Source organism: Solanum pennellii, chromosome 9 (assembly GCF_001406875.1).
Source record: "Solanum pennellii chromosome 9, SPENNV200".
Classification (NCBI taxonomy): domain Eukaryota; kingdom Viridiplantae; phylum Streptophyta; class Magnoliopsida; order Solanales; family Solanaceae; genus Solanum; species Solanum pennellii.
Window position 1 is genome coordinate 83148218 of NC_028645.1, and position 15920 is coordinate 83164137.

Genomic DNA, 15920 nt, shown 5'->3' on the forward strand with positions numbered 1-15920 from the left:
AGACATTACCATAATGACTCTAGTGGAATGGTCGGAATTTCTATGCTTTTCTAGTAAGGAGTGTTTTGCTCTAAGTTTATTAATTAGACTAATTTAAATTTCTATCACTTAATACTGATTTAAGAAAAAAATTATTTCATATCAAATTTTTTTCATTTTCGGAGCTGATTTAGTTTTTTGTTTCATTATGTGTGATCTTCGAATCCTTGTGGTATTGATAACACAAGTTAAAATATTTGCAGGTTATTTCACATGGACTTACAACAAGGAAAAGCAAAAAAAAAAGGGATATAATTTGAGGAAATATAAAATATAAATAAAGTCTCGTATTAAAGTTTTTTTAAAAAAACTAAATGGCCATTTAATTATGAAATTCAAATATTTTTCGCTAAAATTTATAAAATTGAAAATAGAGTTATGTTTAATTATTTGTTCTTGCAAATGAAAGAATAAACCAACAAAAAAATTGACGATTTTTACAATCAAACTGCTTTTAAAATTAAGTGAAACACTATTTAGAAAAAAATACAAATAATTCACGTAACATCTTAAAATAGCTTTCTCAATCTCGACAATTGCTCATTTATAAACTATTACGAGTTCACATAATGCATTGTACATTAATTCCAAAAATACCCTCTTCGAAAATCAAGGTACAACACCACTAAGCATTAGAATTATCCTCTAGTGCCTTACTATTTTGAGCTATTAAAACGCCGCAGATATTGTATATGAGTATTTTTTACACTCTGAAAAAGTCGAAAGGCAGAGTGTACTTATATATACCCTTTCTTAAACCCCACAGTCCACAGTAAGACCTAGCCGCTTCTCATTTTCTTGCCTCTTAAACCCTGAAAATTTGTCTTCATCAGGTTTGGTTTTTTAATAAGTTTTTTGAGATGGGGTTATGCTTATTTGTTATATTATGGTTATTTGCCTTGTGTTTTGTCATGGTTCTTGATTATTTAGTTTATATGGAGCTTTGTTAAGTGTTTGGGGTATGTTGGTTTTATGTTTGGTTCATGTTGTAGAACTCTTACTCATTGTTTTTTGATGTTTGGTGAATTTTTATATATGTTTTTTTATATTTGGTGATAAAAATGAGTTTTTTTGTTAATGTTTGGTGATAAAAATGAGTTTTTTGAGATGGGTTTATGCTTATTTGGTTATGCTATGGTTATTTGCCTTGTTGTTTTGTCATGGTTCTTGTTTTTTAGCTTATATGGAGCTTTATTAAGTGTTTGGGGTATATTGGTTTTATGTTTGGTTCATGTTGTAGAGCTCTTACTCATTGTTTTTTGATGTTTGGTGAATTTTTATATATTTTTTTTATATTTGGTGATAAAAATGAGTTTTTTTGTTAATGTTTGGTGATAAAAATTAGTTTTTTGAGATGGGTTTATGCTTATTTGGTTATGCTATGGTTATTTGCCTTGTTATTTTGTCATGGTTCTTATTTTTTAGCTTATATGGAGCTTTATTAAGTGTTTGGGGTATATTGGTTTTATGTTTGGTTCATGTTGTAGAACTCTTACATTGTTTTTTTTTATGTTTGGTGAAAAAAATGAGTTTTTTTTATGTTTGGTGATAAAAATTAGTTTTTTGAGATGGGTTTATGCTTATTTGGTTATGCTATGGTTCTTTGCCTTATTGTTTTGTTATGGTTCTTGATTTTTTGTTAATATGGAACTTTGTTAAGTCTTTGGGGTCTTTTGGTTCATGTTGTAGAACTTTTAGTCATTGTGTTTTTGATGTTTGATGAAAAAAATGAGTTTTTTGAGATGGGTTTATGCTTGTTTGATTATATTATGGTTCTTTACCTTATTGTTTTGCTATGGTTTTTTATTTTAAAAGTTATTATGGAGCTTTGTTAAGTCTTTGGGGTATATTGGTTTTGTGTTTGGTTTATATTGTAGATCTTTTACTCATTGGTTTTTGATGTTTGGTGAAAAAAGATTTGTTTTTTGAGATGGGTTTATGTTTATATGTTTATTTTGTTATATCATGGTTCTTTACCTAATTGTTATGTTATGTTCCTTTTTTTTTTGGGTTAATATGGAGCTTTGTTAAGTCTGTGGTGTATCTTGGTTTTTATGTGTGGTTTCATATTGTAGAACTTTTACTCATTGTTTTTTCATGTTTGGTTAAAAAAAATCTCTCTTTGCCCCGTTCAAGTCTGATACTGTATTTTTCGTAGAACTTTTACGGGTTTTTTATGTTTGGTGGAAAATATTGTTTTTTGTTCTATTCAAAGTGAGATGATGCTTTGGCCTTCTTATTAGTTTGATATCTTTTGTTATTAGTAGTGTTTCTTTTTCTTGTATGTATGTAGTGTATTTCTCTAATTTCTGTAATTGAGTTAAACGAGTTCGATGATTGTTCTGTTTTGAAATAAATATACTTGAATGTTGCTCTCACTTGTTATTTGCTTCAGAAACTTAACTGACTACTGTTGAATGATTAGCTGGTTGGCAGGGCAAAGCCACAATGCATCTCATGGGTTTGGGAAAACAGACTCTGTATTCGTGTTGAAAATTTCACTCAAGATGTATGAATAGTCTATCCAGGACCAAATAAACTACTTTTTTTAAAAAAAATTATAACTCATAAGCTCAAAATCGTAGCTCTGCCTCTGTGAAGATGGTTTGAACCTAAGATATAATATTAGGCCAGAAATTTAATTTTTGTGTACTGTATCTAAACATGTGTTCTAATATCTAGTAACAAATCCCATGGGGGTGTAAGAGTGAAGGGAAAGGGGGGACCTAGAGAGCTAATAGATTTCACCGAATATGTGGTTTAAGAAATCTAGTTTGTGGATGTGTGCCACTATGTTTTTTTTTTTTAGTATGTATTTAAATGAATGAGTTTTGCATCGTTTAGTTGTGTCATTCGTCTACGTGTGTATAGGTTTCTGCTTTGTCAATCTTCTTTATTGATGTTGCCTGTCAGGTTAAAGGTTTCTATACTTAAAATTCTAAATTTGTATAACCTTCTTTTCATTCTTTTTATAGATATCGATGGCTTTCTACAACAAACTTGGTGGTCTTTTGAGGCAGAGCATCTCAACAAGTGGCAATACATTAAACGCACAATCATCAGCACCTTCAATGCTTAATGCCATCCGTTGCATGTCCACAAAGCTTTTTGTTGGAGGTATGTGAGTAGCAGTCTGAAAAAAATATCACAAGTATTGTTTCTTAGTGAATACCCTGCGACATGTAAAGTTTGCTTATTTATTCCTCAATTTAATAGGTCTTTCATTTGGAACTGACGATCAGTCTCTGAGGGAAGCCTTCACCAGCTTTGGTGATGTCGTCGAGGGTAATCTCCCAACTATCCCGAGTCTGGCTTGCTTTAGTTTCCATCTTGTTTTATTCTCCGATGATGAATATTTGAATGAACAACACAACGAAAATCAAGTTAGACGAAAAATGCTATTTTTTATGAACGATCATACATAGTACAATATGTATCTGATAATAGCTTACGATGTATATAATTTAAACCTATATATGGCATGGTGGATGCATAAATTTATCTGTTGTCTTGTGTTCCTCTTGCTTACTAGGTTATGAAATTGATATATTTTCTGCAGCTCGTGATTTGTTTCATGACCTTAAGTGTTCATATAACGAGTGCTCCACGCGTTTTTGTCATAAATTGCATACTCTAGTGATTGGGCTGGGATAGTGGCATTTTTCTGATAGTTTCTTAGTTTGTTCTATCGTTAAAGCATTATCAGTTACTATCTTCATCTCCCTCGTTTAGGTTGTGGGTGCTAGGATTAGTTTAACATCGGAGTTGAACCAATATTTATGGTTTTTTTGACATGGTCCTCCCTTTCATCTCGCTTGCTAGCTCTTGCTTTCTGCTGTTTGAACTTTGCTCGTGTGTTAAATATTCGTGTACATTGATTGTGGCGCAGCTAAGGTCATCATGGATAGAGATTCTGGGAAATCAAAGGGATTTGGATTCGTGAACTTCACAGACGGTCAATCTGCCCAAGATGCTATGTCAGCAATGGATGGACAGGTAAAATTTTGTTAGTAATACATGAAACCTTTAGTTTATGCCTTTGTATAGTTCAAGGGACTGTTTGGTTACAAGGATTTGGATTAAATTTTGTACCATATTCGGTTGTGGATATTAGTTGAAACTCAACAACATAGTGTAGTCTTACAAAGTGGGATCCGGGAAGGATAGAACGCATGCCTCTCAGAAGTAAAGAGGCTGATTATTCATGAATCATGGCTGATATCACATTATGCTCCCTGTAGGATCTCAACGGGAGGAACATCCGCGTCTCTCTAGCCCAAGAGAGAGCTCCACGCAGCGGTGGTTTTCGTTCTGGTGGTGGCGGATATGGTGGTGGTGGATTTGGCGGTGGCTATGGTGGATCTAGACAAAATGATGCATACTAAGTAAAACTTGTAATCTTTGCTCACTTGTCTATACAAGCATGGCAAATTTCGTAGGTAGGAGATAGAACTTAACGCGATTTTGTGTTGAACGAATTTTCCTTAGCTTTTAATGTATGCTTCTATATTAAGGTTTTATCATATGATCACTTGACTTGCCCCAACTTTGGTCTAAGTGGGCAAGTCGATTTGAATTTGTCGAGTTTTTATGTGCTGAGGTTAAAAAAAAATGATTGAACTTCAGTTATATGTATCCGTCAGCTATGTGCAGTGGACTTCGTTAAAGATTAACTTCAGACATCGTATATCTGAAATTATGTAAGCAACACAAATTAATTGACGACGTCAAAATTGGATATCCATGTCAAAATTGGATATCCATGTGCTTTGCCCTTGAGTGTGTGATTATACGATTGGAAAAATTGATTGGAAAAATTAATTTGGGCTAAGACTAATTGATCTGTTCTCTAAAGTCCAGGAAACAAAGCTTAAGCCCAAAATATAAAGAAAAGATGCACATGTTAGATTAATTTTGAATTAAGGATGTGTTTGATACGAAAGAAAAATATGTCGTTAGTATGTAATTAAAAATTATAATTACGAATATTTGTATATAATTTAGATAAATATTGTGGGACGTAGTTGAGAATCGCGATAGACCGGTGAGTAGTGATGATGGAGGCTATACCTATACAGAGGTAGGTGAAGACGAGGTGTGATGAATGATGCGGAGAACATAATCAATATAAAATGACAATGTATTTTTTCTACTTCCATTAAATATGTCCGTTTTATATTCTTAACGAAGTTATTTTCCTCAAAAAAAGTCTTTTTTCATACTTTATGCGTAGCACCAATTATTCACTTTCTTGTTAACCAAGAACTATAATTGTTTTTCTAATTGACATGAAATCATAGTCCTTAATTAATATGTATTTAATATAATAATAAGAATGTTGTCCCACTACTTACACACAAATTTTAGAGTGAAGTCTTTTCAATGTTTAATAATCTTATTGCTAATTGTTTTTTTGTGCAACAAATTAGCCTTGCCGACACTTTTATTTTCTTTAATGTCCTTTTCATGATTGAGTTATTAACATGTGCCTATGGTCCAAATAAATTGATATTTACAAATCAATTAAGAGTGTGACACTTACTTGAATCAAGGGGCTCATCAAAAATACTTTTATATATGAAATTATAACAGATTAAATATGTTATTATCGTTGTTATAATTAAAAGTGTGATATCACTAATTACAAAGCAAAGTTATTGTCGATGCGAAACAAGCTCGAAGAGTTTAGTGTTAAGAAAATAGGATTAGAGGAAATAATGAAGAAATCTTGAGGTATAGAGACTTTAGGATTAATTAGGGGTGCAAATATTAAGTTTTATAGCAACTTACAATATTGCGTGAAAATGAAGATTTCTTATTAAAAAAAAATAATATTGAAATTAAATTTATAAAATACGAGTACTAAACCAATTGACCCGTTGGAATTTCAACTTTTATGAATAAAAATATCATGATTAATCTGACGTTGAATTTATACCAGTCTTGTTATAGATAGATAAGCAAAATTTTATGATTGTGTTATGAAGTTCAACCTTAAATTATTTACTTTAAACTTACAAAAGTAATCTTAAATTTCATGAAAAATTGAGATAATAGTCAAATGCTTTCCAAATCTATTATCAAATACATATTTAATTATTTATATTTTACGGGGTTCTATTACCCTTCGATTATTCTTGCAATATTTTCTAATTAAATCCTTATATATATTGTGATTTGTGAACACGTTTGTTGTTGACCAAAAGCCAAAAATACTTGTTCTTGGTAAGTTATTTTAGGTTACAATTAAACCTATAGTTTTGTGAGTGACTTCATAATTAAATCAAATAACAAAGTATCATGTTGTTGCAAGCATTTTGGATCTTGTCCAACAATTTTTATGTTGAGAAAAGTACGTATATGTAAATAAGATATTTGTTGAATATATATAAATATTTTATATAGAACTGAATATACTATCTTTTTTTTAAATTCAAAAATTATAAATTCAAAATTTGGATAGGTCTTTGAAGTTAGTATATATATGGACCCTTAATTAAACAAAATTCCAATATATTTTTTAAGAAATAATTAAAAAGCATGTTTCATTGTCAGCAATCTAGATCTAGCAATCAATGTTCTTCAATTTTGTGTTACTTTCAAAGACTCAACTAATTATTTTTACTCCACCATTCACGGTAGGCCAAGAAAAAATTGTAAGTTCTAGATTATTTGTCTTAAAATATTATACAATATGATTTTTTTTTAAAAAAATATTCTGCATATATATATATATAAACATGTTGGAGAAAAAAGGAAGTGTGTTAATATGCTATTATGTATAGATTTGGCCTTTGGGTATGTGAATATAAGTGTTGAGACTGATATATATAAATAATATTACAATAATAATTGAGTTTAACACAAATATATATGTATAGATATCTGGACATTAATTTCTTCCTATATATGTATATGATATAATTAGTATTATATCACTAAAGAACATATTAATATATAATTTTATTTTTTTAATTAAAGATTAGATTGTTCAAAAGACTTTTTTTTTAAAACTTCGAGCTAGATTAAAATCAAATAAACGAAATATCAAATACTTCACTAATAAATATTTAGTCCAAATAAATTTGTAGAAAGAGGTGGGAGTGTGGGGTAAGCAGACAAAAAAATATATTCTTATTTCTTTATCTAGCTGGACCATTTTCTTTTTATTAATTTCTTTTCTTTTTTTTTCTTTTTCTCTTTAAAAAAGAAAATTATGCGTTTAATTATGCTTAGATTTTTCTTGTCTAATCGAGTTAATTATGAGTTGTGTGTCGGTACATAAATTATTTTTTGTCAAATCACAAGGTTTAATATGTAGACTTTTTAAGAACTTGTTCGAGTCAAATAACAAATTAAATCAGGAACAAATATAGAAAATTAAGATTTATATTTCACTTTTCAAAATAAATAATACTTCCTTCGTTTTATTTATACGACACTTCAAATAAATCTATCTTTAGTAGTAAACTTTTATATATCTTTAAAATATTTTAAATTGTCAATTATTGTTATTTATAGTACTTTTACATAGTTTATAAATATATAAATTTTATTTAAGAAAATTTGAAGATTATACGTGTAAATTCGCCGTTAAACTTAAACTTTTTACCTCGAAAAATAAATTATGTTACCTGAATAAAATAATTAAGAAAATATTAAAAATGGCAAATGATCAAATTAAACTTATTTTGAAAGGATCAAATTAGGCTGAGTTAATGAGCCAACATGTATTATATGGTCCACAAATATGATGAAATATATGAAGGAATCCACTTTAAGAAAAAAAGACATTACCTTTTGATTTGTAAAGGGCTTCATATACTGGCAAATGTTTTTGAAAAAGCAGTAACAGATAAGAACTGAAAATAGTGAGTATATGTCAGCATAGTAAAAAGGCAAATAAAAAGCAGAAAAAAAAAGAAAAAAAAAACTAAACATAAAAATGAAATATATATTAGTATTTGTTTTTGGATTAATATCCGATATTTATATTGAAATTTAATTAAATTTAAATTTACTTCAAAAATCTTATATTTAGGAATAACGATATGTTAATCAATCGAAAATGAAAAAAATATTTATCACTCTATTACGATCATAAATAATTATTACACTCATATTTTCTTTCAGCTTTTAGTTCTATGATTGGGTAAAACAGCCTTTGAAAGGGTTCATTTTGTACTTTCAGATTTGCTGTCTGAGGTTGGCCAATAGTAATTTTTAGCCGTTCATAGAAAATTATGTTATTTATATATAATTATTGAATAATTTTTTTAAAAAAATTTAAATAAGTAAATATCGAAGTCTCTTTAGCTTCTTTGTATTTATATTTTTTATTTTTCTATAAAATTTTTTGACTCCATCGCTAAAAAGAGAAAAATTGGAGACTAAGATGGCTTCACATGGACATATAGCAAAAAGGAGGTTGTTGAGATAGTGAAACCAAATTTCTATCTTAAAAGTACAAAGACCCTTTTTCTTAATTGATTATAACTTCTAAATATACATATTTTGAATGCTAAATTTACTATTCATGGAATATATGTTCATCATATATTATAAGTTGAAGAGGTTATATTTCCTTTTTATTAGTCCATCTAGATTAGAAAAATATATATATAGGAAAGGGAATAAAAACATATCACAAATCAAAGAACTAAGTAAAAGTATATATATTTCTACATGTATATACACAAGAATAACATACTCAAAATCATCTTATAACTAGAATTCGAAGAAGATGACATCTATCGTATCTTAGCTTATCCCTACTTTATATAATAGAGAAATTATTTTTAATTATCGATAGACCACTTTTTAGATGTGTATAATATAGAAATGTAAGAAACTTATCTTCTAGAAATATACGAACATACTTTTTAGCATAAAAATAATGTTTAGATTTTTATACTTAGTTGTACAAGACAAAGAGTAGAAATAAATAAGAAAAAGACACATGATGCATGATTCATGAGTGGCCTATTAAAATAGTTTAAGTTATTAAGTAGTACTTATTTAACGTATTCTTAAAGTTGTATATATCTTTCCCTTTAATCATGTGTTAAGTTACCCTTTTACTATTTATTATGTGAAGCTTATGATTATACATCACTTTTTCCTTTCTAAATATTAATACTTTTGAGAACCATTATTTTACATACATATAAGGTGGAATACTATATATATATATATATATATATATAAAGTTTGACAAGTATCGATAGCAGAAGTTTAAAAGGAGAAATGTTATAAGTTTTTAAAAATCTTAGAAAATGATGAATGTAATTCTGATTATATATGTTGATAAAGAAATTTCTTATCACGTGAAGAATCTTCTTCGTTATATATAAATTATGTGAAAATCGAATATTAATAACTAAACGGTAAGACTTTGAACAATTAATCTATAATTTTATAATGATAACGTTAATTGAATAATATCTATGATAGATGGGAGGTGATGATATATAGTTTTAAAAATTCGCTCTTTTATCTAAAAATATCGAAACTCCGCACCAATTATTCAACAAAATGAATAGTTTATTTGGGGCGAATCCTTTTTATTCTTTTTGTAAGAATATTTTGATGAGTAAATTAAATGACTAGTTGAAGACAACCTTGCCCATTGTCAAATCATATAAGGCATCCTCTACAAGGATATGGAGATTTCTTCTCTCAACTACTTGCAATGAGTCAAATAATTACGTCTAATTTCTATTCAATATTTAGTATTTATATTAAGATTTATTTAAATTTGGGTTTTCGCGGGAAAATTTTTACATGAAAGTTAATGCATTTTTTAATAAAGACAAGTTTAAATAAAGATTCGAAATATATAATTTAAAATAAAGAAATCTTTATTACCAACACATATATAGCTTATATCAAATTAAACAAGATAAAAGACATAAGATTAATCTTGATGGGCATTGTTGTCCCAAAATATTACAATTTATGATTGATTTTTTTTCTTAAACCCTACATCCAATAATACCTTAAAAGTACATTATTATAAACCCCACTTTTCATAGATCTACACTTGCCATTTCCACCCTTCTCTAATTTTCTTATTTTTTTTATAAATATAAAATTCTATTCCTATACTAAAAATAAACAAGTAAACATAATTTTGACCCAAATATTACATCATGAAAAACAAAAATAAAATAAAATAAAAGGTAAAATAGTCTTTTTCACTTTTCCCCTTCACTTCCCTTTTTTACCCTTGATTGAATCCCATAATAACTAACATACCACTTCACAAATTTCCTTAACCCACTTGACAAATCAGTTGTTGGCTTATATCCAAAATCCCTCAACGCCAGGCTCACGTTAGCATGTGTATACGGAACGTCGCCGTTTCGTGGCATTTTAATAACATTCTTTTTAGCCTTAAGATTCAATAAATTTTCGAGAATTGCCACCAACTTCTTCACCGACACTGGTGAAGTATTCCCCAAATTGTAAACCCTCAATTGCGCCGGACCTCTCTTCTTTCCGCCGCTACCGGTGCTCTTCTCCGCCGTATCCAACGCGCCGACGCATCCTTTTACTATATCATCAATGTACGTGAAGTCACGCGCCACCTCTTTATCATCCTGAGTGACGTACACGTTAATCGATTTCCCCTGAATCATATCCTTTGTGAAGAAGAAATACGCCATGTCTGGTCTTCCCCAAGGTCCGTAAACAGTGAAAAATCTCAAACCTGTTAATGAAAGCCCGTAGATATGGTTATATGTATGTGCAATTGCTTCCCCTGCTTTCTTCGTTGCAGCGTATAAACTAGCTGGTTGATCTGTTCTGTGATCTTCGGAGAAAGGAACTTTGGTGTTCAATCCGTAAACAGAGCTCGATGAAGCCCAGACTATCGCCGGTTGTGGATCTGCAGCTTTAGCAATTTCTAACAGATTTACAAACCCAGCTACGTTTGAGTTCACATAAGAGAGAGGATTCTGCATCGCGTAACGAACACCTGCTTGTGCAGCTAGATGAAGGATATGAGTAAAAGGAACAATGTCGAAAAGCTTTTTCAGAAGCTCTGTATCGTTAATATCACCTTCTACAATGAAAATCTGATGCTTCGATAACTGATCTTGACGAGCACGTTTCAACGAAGGATCGTAGTATGAATTGAAATTATCTAAACCTAAAACACCATCACCACGCTTCTTCAATGCTAAAGAGCAATGAGAACCAACGAACCCAGCTGCTCCCGTCACGAGGACGGATAGCCCGTTAGGGCGGTGGGGTGTCGAGGAGTGACGAACTTGTTTCTCCCACGACGCCCCACCGCCGTAAATCGCGGAGGATAGAAGGTTATGGGTAGTGGTGTGAATATTATTGTTAAATGATTTTTCGGAAGTTAACGGAGGGTAATTTATAGTGAAGAAGAAAATAAGTAAAAGAGCCACTAATAAAGTGACACGAAATAAAAGCTTAGACGATGCAGCGATGAGTTTTGTACTATTAACTCTTCGAATATAGCTATTGTAGCGCTCTAGTTTTGTGGTTTTGCTTGTGTCAGGTGGCGATGCCATCATAGTTTTCATAACTTTATATGTATCTGATATATCAATTTGATTTATCGCTTTGATATTGCAGAAAGTATACGAAAGAAAGACGCTAATGGTTATTGAAAAATGTGGAAATGGGGAGTGCTTTGGATTGAGCAAGCCCCTGAGGAAAGAAGGGGAAAGAAGAGATGATGTTTATAAAGGAAGAAGGATTGGTGTGTTTGTGTGAAAAAAATAAGAGTGGTGGACCAAAGAGAGGGAGAGTGGTATTGAGTTGTAGTTGGTTGGAGGCCACTTTCTTTTTTTAGTATTCTACAATCTATATTTTTAAAATTAAGAAAAAATAAAGTGGAAAAAAAAAAGTTATAAAAAGATTAGGTGAATTGGTTTATGAATGATATTTGATTTCCATTCTTTATAGTATTTTGATCCAAAATTTGATCTTTCAGTTTATGTTTGACTTGATGTAAGTTTAAAAATTATAAATACACTAATAAGTTAACTATATTAGTACTTTCATTTCATAGTACTCTCCTTATGTTTTTTCAACTCTTCTATCTTTTTATTACTTTGTGATTATATCTCTTTCATTTATAAATTACACTTTCCAAAATGAAGCTAATGTTATTTCAAGGACATTAACTTTACTAAGGGTAAATAAGACTAAAATATTTAATAATTTCATTTTAATTTTATGAAATGATAAATAAATTGGGACAAGTACTTTTAATAGTCTTGACAGTTAATATGGAATGAAGAAAGTATAACTGATTTAATGTTTGAAAAATAATTTGAAATACTTTAAATATGAGTAACTAGAGTAAAATACAGGTCAATCATCTCTTAAATTTTTAAATTTGATAAAAATGGGCATATTTATAATATCACAAACAAAACGTGATGAAAAAATAAAAACAAATAATTTGAAGAAAATGCATAATACTTAGATTTTACTCTTACTTTTGAGAGTTAGAAAGGCATGTACTATATTTTAATGAAATTTCGAAATGCAAAAACCAAATATCTTGGATATTACATTGGAATTTGGATACTTAGCTAAGCACATTTAATGAAACATAAGATTAAATCTACAAGTGGCTGAAACATAAGTAATTTTATAATATCATTATAAAAATGGATCAAGGAAATAATTATAGATTTTTGGTTAAGAAAAGACTATTTGACTCTCACGTCTCGAGAGTGAATAATAATTAGGTCATACTCAGTAAATAACAATAACTTGGCATTAAAAAAAAATTACGAGTAGCTATATAGATATAAATAATAAAATACTACCTTAATGAGTAATTAGAATTTGTTTTCTAGGAATAAGCCAAATTGGTCCTCCGACTTTTAGGTATTTATACAATGGTCCTTGCATTTATGTTAGGGTTGAAATGCCAGCTAAAAATTGACTCAAATTTGTATAAAGAATCTCAAAACCATGTGAGACACACATGAGGAATTTATTACAAGTGTAAACACTGATCCTTGACTTACGTACTCTTATTCAACATTATACAACTAACGAACGGAATATGGTGGAGTGATAAAATTAATTAACTTTTAATTAGAGATTATATCAAATTTTGAGCTCTGAATATGAAAAGTATCATGTTGAGGACAAACGGACGTTACAATGTGTGATTCATTTTCATTAAAGTATAAAAAACTATCGTTAGAAATAAAGCATGAAATGAGTATGATGTAGCAGATCTTATTTTTACGGAGATAAAGAGATTTTTCCAATAGATTTCAGCTCAAAAGAATAGTTTACGAAGCAAGATTTGCCAGAATATATGATAAGATACAAGGCAAATGAAATAAGTAGTAATAGATATATTGAAGAACAAGAGACTGAAATAGTTTATAAAAAAATAAAAAAAATGTTTAAGTTAATTAGAAATTACTATTGTTGATTTAATTGATCATTTGTCTACAAAAATAATGACTTTAAAAATGGAATTGAAAAGTCATTATCCTCTTGTTTTACTTCAATTATTATTATTATCATTTTATGTTGTTTCTTTCCTTTTTCCATTTTATCTTTTAGTAATATTTTCTTTTATATTTATTAGGAATATAAAGTGTATGACCGTTTGTGTGTCACCGACAAAATATTTTAAACTAGAGAGCTTAGGAAATTCTAATTATTAATGATATACACCTATTTAATTAATGAAGGGTTATAAATGGTTTAGATCTAGGGTTATAATTTGGACATGTTAAAAAAAAAGTTCTATTATTTGTCATATTTTTTTATGTTTTTGAAACTACTATTCTTAATTGAGGTGCTAATAGAGCCGGCACAAAATAGCCAACAAATATGTCAAATCGATAAATTGACTATATATATTTTAGCGTGAATCACATAAATTATATAGTAAGACATACATCAATATATACAAATCAAATTTAATGTCACCAATATTTTATTTTATGTTTCTTATATTTACATCATTTTGAAATTTTGAGAATTTATTGAGAGACTGAACCTTTAGGTATAGGCACATTCATCATCACAGTGCACTGGGAAATACAACGTGCATGTGCATGGGTATAGTGAGTGACAACGTAGTTTACGTAACAAATTCATTGAACTAACTTTTAATTCTATGTATAATAATAATATTACTAAATATATTTTGCTGATTTTACAAAAATTGTCTTTTTATATCAAAGTTTCATATGGAACGGTTCGGCCAAAATTGTCAAGGCACTTGGTCAAAGTTTAAATTATATGAACTAACACTATAAGAGATATTGATGAATGTGGTTTGTGATCGATTAATCCAACGTCTCTTATTAATTAGGTATTTTTGTCCCTTTCTTATTGTAGATTTTTCGATTGATATGATCGTAGTTGCATTATTCTCGTAGTTTCATGTCATCAAATAATTTTGCTATTATCTATTATTTTTTGTATTTCGGCTATATAATTACATTATTTTTTATTGTCTTGTTTGCTCAATGCCGTGTAATTATTTTCCCTATTGTTTGTTATATATATATGTATATATATGTGTTTTTTTCGAAATTACTATGATATATGTTATTTGAATCGAGGGACTATTGGTAATATCCTTACCTTTATAAGGTAAAAAGTAAATTAAAATATATCCATACTCTATACTTCACAGATTTCACTTATAATATTATAATATTATACTGAATATAATATTATTGTTATATAGTTGATTTTGAGCAAGAGAGACTGCCAAATTAAATGTCTCCATGTAAGAAGTGGAACCCATAACAAAATTGCATGTTACGTCGGTGTTGTTGACATTAAAATAAATACTATATACCAATTAGAGGGGAAAAGGCAAATTAAATGAAGGTTCACTTCATACACACATATACATCAACTTCACTTTTTATCACATGGAGGCAAAAAATTAATAGAACATTGAAGGAGGAGTTGTGGGAATAGAGATGGGGACCCTAGGGGGTGGGTGGTGAGGAATATGGGGATTCAAGCCACTCAAAATATTTTAAAATTTTAAAATAAATTTAATAAATTAAAATTGTCAAATATACCTAAGTTGAGTTGTAAAGGTGTCAAAGATACCTTGTTAAAATGAAAATCATATGAAGAATCAAGATTTTTTCTTAATAATCGAATACTTTTGTCCGTAAATAAATATCGATTAATTGAGTTTGTATCACAAAAAGGAGGGTGTATTGTAGCATTATAAATAGCTGGTTCAGATATAAATTCAATATTTTATTGTTTATAACTTTATAATTTTTTTAAAAAATAATATTTTTTTTTAATCTTAAAAATTGAACTAACATATATAATTGAAAATCTTGAATTCTCTTTTGGCCGCATGAGGCTGGTTAAAGGGGAAAAACAATTCGAATTAAAGATGGAGGAATTTTATCGTCCGATCACAACTCTTAATGGAAGCCCATAAACATTTTAATTTCACTAATTAAGACAATTAATATTTTACTATTCAATTTTTGCTTTTATTAATGATGGATTATATCTTATCAAGAAATTGATTAATACCTATATTATACACTATGCAAAAGACAATTGAAAAAATAAAATTATAAGCCAACAGTACTACATTAAAGATTTGATTTATCATTTATTGTGTTATAAATAAATTAAATAATTAGAGTTAGGTCGACTTTAATTTGATGGGGCTAAGGTTGGCTCAATATTGGAATATAAAAGATTTTAACTGTTTTGTTTTTATATTTTTGTACTTTTAGAATTTCACTTATTATATATGGCCTTATCTAACAAGTATGTACTATCCAATATGTACTAACTCTTAATTTCATTTTTAGCATTTTAACATGATTATTTATACGATAGTGATGGTCAATAAGAAAATTATAAATAAG

The 15920-nt window shown here is 28.9% G+C and overlaps 2 protein-coding genes across 2 annotated transcripts; one reads left to right on the plus strand and one right to left on the minus strand.

Annotated features, from left to right (window-relative positions):
* The first annotated feature begins 716 nt into the window (after window positions 1–716).
* LOC107029584 (glycine-rich RNA-binding protein 4, mitochondrial) lies at window positions 717–4664 on the plus strand. The gene is made up of 5 exons (XM_015231018.2): window positions 717–872; window positions 3015–3156; window positions 3256–3324; window positions 3929–4035; window positions 4281–4664. Exons 2-5 carry the CDS (start codon window positions 3021–3023, stop codon window positions 4422–4424), a joined length of 456 nt encoding a protein of 151 aa, XP_015086504.1. The 5' UTR covers window positions 717–872; window positions 3015–3020; the 3' UTR covers window positions 4425–4664.
* Window positions 4665–9926: 5262 nt separating this feature from the next.
* Window positions 9927–11767, minus strand: LOC107031284 (UDP-glucuronate 4-epimerase 6). The gene has a single exon (XM_015232598.2). It carries the CDS (start codon window positions 11592–11594, stop codon window positions 10236–10238), a length of 1359 nt encoding a protein of 452 aa, XP_015088084.1. The 5' UTR covers window positions 11595–11767; the 3' UTR covers window positions 9927–10235.
* Window positions 11768–15920: the final 4153 nt, after the last annotated feature.